The sequence below is a fragment of the Cyprinodon tularosa genome, unplaced genomic scaffold (genome assembly GCF_016077235.1).
Source record: "Cyprinodon tularosa strain WSP-4 unplaced genomic scaffold, ASM1607723v1 ctg68, whole genome shotgun sequence".
Lineage (NCBI taxonomy): Eukaryota > Metazoa > Chordata > Actinopteri > Cyprinodontiformes > Cyprinodontidae > Cyprinodon > Cyprinodon tularosa.
The window spans coordinates 426773-433564 of NW_024039429.1; the positions used below are offsets into that span (position 1 = coordinate 426773).

The 6792-nt window shown below is 37.3% G+C and overlaps 1 protein-coding gene across 2 annotated transcripts in view; it reads right to left on the bottom strand.

Moving 5' to 3' along the window:
- LOC119771577 (disks large-associated protein 2-like) overlaps nt 1-6473 on the bottom strand; it is a 156186-nt gene extending 149713 nt beyond the window's left edge. Inside the window, exons 1-2 of one of the 2 annotated variants that reach the window (XM_038267659.1) lie at nt 6157-6473; nt 5562-5616 (exon numbers count right to left, since the gene is read on the bottom strand). In XM_038267659.1, coding sequence (XP_038123587.1) covers nt 5562-5616; nt 6157-6174 — 73 coding nt within the window. In that variant the 5' untranslated portion in view covers nt 6175-6473. The remainder of the gene's footprint in view (nt 1-5561; nt 5617-6156) is intronic. The other variant, XM_038267658.1, reaches the window with a different exon arrangement.
- Nucleotides 6474-6792: the final 319 nt, after the last annotated feature.

The following is a 6792-nucleotide window of genomic DNA, read 5'->3' on the forward strand; positions in this document are numbered from 1 at the left end:
GGTTTAAGCTGTTTAACAAACAAAAAATATATTTTCTAGATGGTCTGATATTGTATTCAAATTAGTATGAAAGCAACTAAAACCTTAGACAGAGGGGAATGGTTGGGAAACATTGGATCAATGATGAAAGCACTTTATGTCTTGAGACATTGTCTGTTGACAGTTAATGGAATTTCAGTGAATCTTATCCTTTTTCACATCTGTGAACCTAACCCCTAACAGCTGATATTAGCAACAGCTAACACAAGTGCGTAGGTTTGATCTCAACTTTGGTAGGGACACTATTGGTCTTAAGTTGAATTGGTTTGATGTCATTGGTCCTATGCATTATGCATGCTCCTATTTTTTTTTTTTATGCTTGACGTAAGCATCAGGGTGCATTCCCTTTAAAGAGAAAACAGCATTTTTTGCTACATTTATACAAATTTTATAAGGAATACACACACGATGCTGTTTATCAATGTTTGAAGCATCAGTGGCTCGGAATAATGTAAAATTAGGACAACCTTACACTTAAGGGTTACATTTGAACTTACCAGTGACTAAGACGGAGGGTAAATATGTGCCTTTTTAACTAAATATAGTCTAAATATATCATATTTGCATTTATATGGTGTTTTCTATAGGTAATATGCAGAGGTAAACAGAGATAAAACCCACTCTTATTTTTTTTATCTGATATGCTGATATTCTCTGTATTTTAAAACAAAGCAAAATAAAATATTCAAGGGATTGCAAATAGATTTATTGTATTTACATAGGTGTGGGAGCTATAACAGGAACTGACACTGAGCATTTAAAATATTGACTTCAGTATACAAGTTGTGAGAAAAGAAGCGACTGCTGCAACAACGCTGGATTGTAAATTATAAACATGTTATTCACATAGAATTATTGTTAGGGACAAGTTGGTCTGGCCAAAATGTTGGTAGGGACCTGTCCCTATGGTCCCTATGCAAACCTACGCCCATGAGCTAACACTGTCATATGGCTAAAAATACAAGCCTTTCATGTCAGTTGATATTGATACTGTTTTTTTTTTTTTTACCTATTTCACATAAGGACCAGGGAAAAAAGAGCAAATTTAAATTGTAGCCCTAAACATAGTAAAAGTAACATTTGCTATTTCTGAAATCAATAATGTTTTTTAAAAAGATATTATGTAAGTTTTTACTGAAAAATATATTTAAAATGGCCTTTTTATTTGACCTTTTACAACAAAATCATTGTGTAATGAGAACACTGACACCTCAGCATCTGCATCTACAAGCCTGTGGCCTGTTTTCCTGAATGTATATGGGTCGGAATATCCCACACTGTTTTTGGGATGTAACGTTAAGCACGTCCAGGCTGAATGGGTCACATTTAGAAAACAATTGAAATGTTATTTTCATAAGCAACGAGTATCCGTCTCAATTCAGAAACCAATTGCAACCTCAGGTTAGGTGAAATACATTTTAAAAAACTGTTAAGTATGAGCATGAGCTACGAGAATAGGTAGAAGAGATCTGAAATTCTGTGTTTTGGCCACAGTATCATTAGAAAACCCCATAATGCCTCTTTAAGTCAGAGAGGAAAAGAATGGAGATTTGAAGAGAGGTATGAAGGCCAAAGATTCAGGCATTTTTTCACAGCAGAGAGTCAAATTTTGGCAGCTGATGGTTAATTTGTTTTAACATCATTTACACTTTTTTAGTTTTCGCTGTGGGATTGCTGTCACCATGTTGGAAAACTTAATTTCTTGATGGGTGCTATAGTTTCTACTTCATTGTCCTAAAATTAACAACAAGCCATTTAAAAATTAAACTATTTAAGTTAACACTATCGTCCCTAGTCTAAGGATGTATAAAATGTGGAATGTATGAATTAATGTTGATTTTTAAAAAGGAAAAACCTTATTTCACAGACACATCTTTTATATCTGCAAAAGTTAATAAAGGTTTCAGGCATCCCCAAACTCGGTCCTCGAGGCCCGCTGTCCTGCAGGTTTTAGATGTTTCTCTGCTCCAGCATAGCTGATTTTAATTGATAGTTGATTAACAGGCTTTTGCTCTACTGCAATCATCATAATCAGCTGTGCTAAAGCAGGGAAACCTCTAAAACCTGCAGGACAGCGGCCCTCGAGGACCGAGTTTGGGGATGCCTGGTTTAGATAAAAAAGAAATACTTTTAACATTGTCTCATTAAATTTTTCTTGTCAGAGAAATGAGAGCCAGCTAAAATAAACATTAGTAGGGCTTAGCTTTGCAGAAACAAGAGAAATCTGCCACAAATCAAGGATAATTACATTATAAATATAGAGTCTGTTATAGAGTCTATTAAGATTATTATGACTGTGCCTTCAGCTCGTAATGTGTCTTTTATTCAAGTGTCAAGTGTTTTCAAGGCATATGTGTCAAATATATTGATATTTGTTGTTTTTGTTGCATTTTAGTGTTTGACTTTACAAAGATGGCAGTGAGACAATCTGAGCTTTTTGTATATGGAAAACTAGCATTTGATCATCATCAATGCCCCCCAAAAAATGTAAGGAAAAGTCAGTGGATCTCTGTAGCTGTTTTTCCTTGGATGTTTCTCTAAGCTCTGGCCTCTGCTGAGAGGAGTCATACTGAGTGTAACTAATTAATGACCAACTCAGTTTTTTATAAACTCACATTTGCTCAGTTTCTTTATCCACTGTAAGGCTATATTAGTATAAAACCAGCTTTAGCGTAATGTAAGGAAGCTGAATATAAACAAGCAGTAATTTCTCATCACTGTCAATATCTGTTTACTATTGATTTACAGTGCATTTAGGGATGAAAATGTTTATAATATAGTTTAAAATCAACTTGGAGCTAGAAATAAGGTATTCATTTCAACTCAAACATAAGTAATCCTAAAGGGGAATGAAATGTTGCAAATTGTTGCTTTTCCTTGTTTTGTTTTTTTTGTTTGTTTTTTTTTTTTTAGTTGTTATAGGTTGATAGCTGTAGGCAGGAAGGAAATTCTGTAGCTGTCTGTCATTCACCGGATCTGCAGAAGCCTCTTACTGAAGACACTCTGTTTTTGTTTTAAAATTTTCTGAAGAAGATGCTTGCTGTTTTCCATGATGCCCCTCACTTTATAAAGAATTTTTCTTTGAAAAAAAATCTCCAGACATTCTAGAAGAGCTTGTTAAACTTTTTTAAGTAATTGACTCTGAAGCTGTTTTCCTCGCAGATGATGGCAGAAGAGATCTCACTCTCCTCAACAGACGTATAGAAGACATGTAGCATCTTGCTGCAAACGCTGAAGGACCCAGGCTTTCTTAGAGTGTATAATCTGCTCTGTCCCTTCTTGTAGACAGCTTCACAGTTGTGTCTCTAGTCTAATTTGTTGTCCAGGTGAACACAGAGATATTTATACTTCTCCACCACCTCTAGTTCTTCTACCTTGATGTTAACAGGATTGTTCCAGTTTCTTCTGAAATCTACAATCATCTCCCTTGTTTTGTTAATATTCAGGATCAGATTATTGTTTCTACACCATGCCACAAAGCAGTTCACCAGCTCTCTGTACTCAGCTTCTTGTCAATCTTGGATGTACCCAATGACTGCAGTCATCTGGTATTTCTGCAGCTACTGTAATACTACTCTGTCTGGTACAGGAAAACAGAGGTGTGAAGAGTAAAAATGAATGGTGAGGGTTCATTCCCCTAGTGCTGCTCCTTCTTCCACATAGACTTATGTTAAACCTTGAATGGGACCATTTATGGCTTTCTTTTAACAGTGTCTTTCTTTTTAACCTTTCTTCAAAAAGGGACAGAGTTGTGGTGTATATAACTAGAGCCATGAAGATAGGAGAGTTGCATCATCAGAAGACCAAGCAAATTAATTTGCTAGGTCATCTAAAGGTTTTCACCAATCAAAATGCAGGAAGCTCTGTGATAGACTTGAAACTTTCGGATGTTAGTTAGATGTTTGTTTTCTTTACATGGTAAAAGACAAGTAGAGTAGCCCAAATATCATTTCCTACTAACATAATAAGTAATAAATATGAACAGGTGTAAACTAACAAATCGTTACGTCTTTACATTTCTATTCATTGTATGCATTCTACCATGTATAACTGTGCATGTAACAAAAATTAAACTCTGTCTCTTTTATGCATCTCAAGCATATTCTTTATTATTACTACTTAACGCTCGGTAGAAGCAGAGAGCATGATGTGATATTTAAGATCTGCTATTTTCCTGTAGTTCTGCATGATTTACTAATGTCTATGGCAATGAATGAGTGGCTAACTTCCCTCGAACTATTTAAGCTCTGTATGCATGTTGCACATTGTCCCGAATGGAGTTGTCAGAACTCTCTTATCACTGTGGCTCTGCCTGTGACTAGCAGTTGTCAAGGCAACAACATTTTCCACCTAAGATGTGGATCTCGTCAACTATTATAGAGTTAACACTGGCCTTTTGGTAGCTTTAATGAACGATATTTTAGTTTCTCCATCAGTTTAAGTAGAATAACCTGTTGTAATAGATCGGTAATTTTTGTCAGCCTTTCCATTTACAGATATCGGATTATATAGAAACCTCTTAGATTAGTTTCCTGAGTTTTGGTTCACTGTTTTCTCCTCTTTTTTCGACCAGAAAGCCCTTTACCACAGCTGCACATAAGCCATTAACCAACGACACCTTCAGAACCGGCCGGTCTGCATCTGGACTGAAAAACTTCATGGAAAAGCACCCCAGTGGAGGACTTTATACAAGCCTCCAATCAAAAAACTAACTCCATCACCACAAACTAGATTTTATCCATTATTACTCGGGGTGTTTTAAACGAGTGTCCTTTCTGCGGTCTGTCTGAAAACGTGTTCCAGGTTTTTATGGAATGCACAAGGCTAAAGACAATTTTTTTACCTTTTGATTTGTGTTTTTAGTCTTTTTGGGACGGTTTTTACAAACGTTCTTTTTATAGGAGAAGTTTTTCAAAACAGAAGGAATAAGCCAAAGGCCCGACTTTTAAATTTTTTTAACAGCGAAGCAAAGATGGCCATTTACCTGTCCGATAGAGACAGACTTCAGGAGGGACCTCACCTTGATGCCGTGGCTCTGTGGAAGTGCAACATTAAAGCCAGACTAAGGCTGGAGTTTCACTTCCACAGAGCCACACAGAACATGGAGGATTTTATTCAGCTGTGGGGTTTTAACAACATTTTATGTGCCGTGTCAGATGATGGAGAACTACATTTTAACAAGCTCCTCATTTAATGATTTTAACTGACACTTGTTTTTACGTCAGTTGTTTATATGTTTGAATAGTGTAAATAAAGTGTTGTTAAAGGTCAAAGGTGTTTTTTGTAGAAAGAAAGAAAGAAAGAAAGACTTTGAAATACCTTCAAGAGTAAGAGGAACTATCAATAAAAGTTACTTTCTCATAGCTTTTCCCTCTCTGACTGGTGTCAATCCCTCCCATGTCTCATTCTTGCAATTTAGTACCACTGCCAAAAACAGCTAGAAGATGTAAAAAAGATAAACTGTCTATTAAACTGAGCATGTCCCCATTAAAGGTGAATGAGTCACCCTTCCCACTGCTTACCTGAGTCCTTCTCAAAGAGAAGACAGCAGTGAGTCTGTAGTAGCCATGGTAACACCTGTGACAGATGAAAAGATGGATGACAGATATAGTACAATACGGCTGAGTCACCACACACACACACACACACACATAAATATACACAGATTGACTGAATGGCAGGGAACAACACAATGGGGATATGTGGGCAATTATAAACAGAAGGAACTCTCAGAAACATGCGTGGGTCCCGCATTCCACCCCCCTACCCCAACATTATAAGGAGGCAACCTCCTCTCATCACCTCACCCACACATCATAGGAGTTTGAATGCTATTGATTGAGAATTGACAAAGTGAATATCAGTAACTGAGTGACTCATCCTGGCTCTGCAGAACTTCTGGCTTTTTCTTAAGGTGGGGAGCTTTCAGTCCACGCGTGTGCGTTACCACTTTGTATTAGGTGGTCAGTTAAAAAGGTCCCTGCTATACGTCAGGGGAGGAGATGCACCTGGATTTTAACCCAATAATAGGAAGAAAAACAAGCCGCGTCACAGGCTCGGTTCGTGCATAAACAAACACACCGCCTTTCTTCTTACTTCCATGCCTCTTTTTCTTACCTTTTTCAGGGCTGACATCCTCCGCCTCGGAGAAGGTCACTTCTTCTTCGATCGTAAACGGGCGATAAACGAGCGCGCGGCGATCATGTCCCCTTTGACGCGTAAAGACGTTCATGTTGGTTAGATATCTGTGCAGCAGCGCTACCGATTCCCATCATGGTCCTTATAACGAAGGCGGATGGTTTGCGCTCCCCTGTCCGACGCAAGTCTCGACGCAGACTTCATGCCTTGAAGAGATGATTTTTAAAAACACTGATGTTGTTTTTGTCACTGAGAGTCCCGCTTCTGGTCTCTGGGCAACCTGCATCAGACGCCATTTTTCCAAGTCTGCGCCTATAGCGGTCAATATTGATCCAACGTAACATATTAAATGTAACACCAAAGTTATGAGCTGAAAAAAGGGAGCGATTTATTTGAAATAAATATTTTTTATAATAGCATAACGTAAAAACGACAGCCTGCATAAAGTATGCAGGATTTAATGTTCCATATTATAGAACAAAAATCTATCAGCCTAAAGTTTATGAAATGTTTAAAAGACAAATAAACTGATTTTGAGAGTTTGTAGAATAGAATAGAATAGAATATTTCCTGAGTGGCTTAAAATCCATATCACAGGGAATCCCTTTTCTTTAT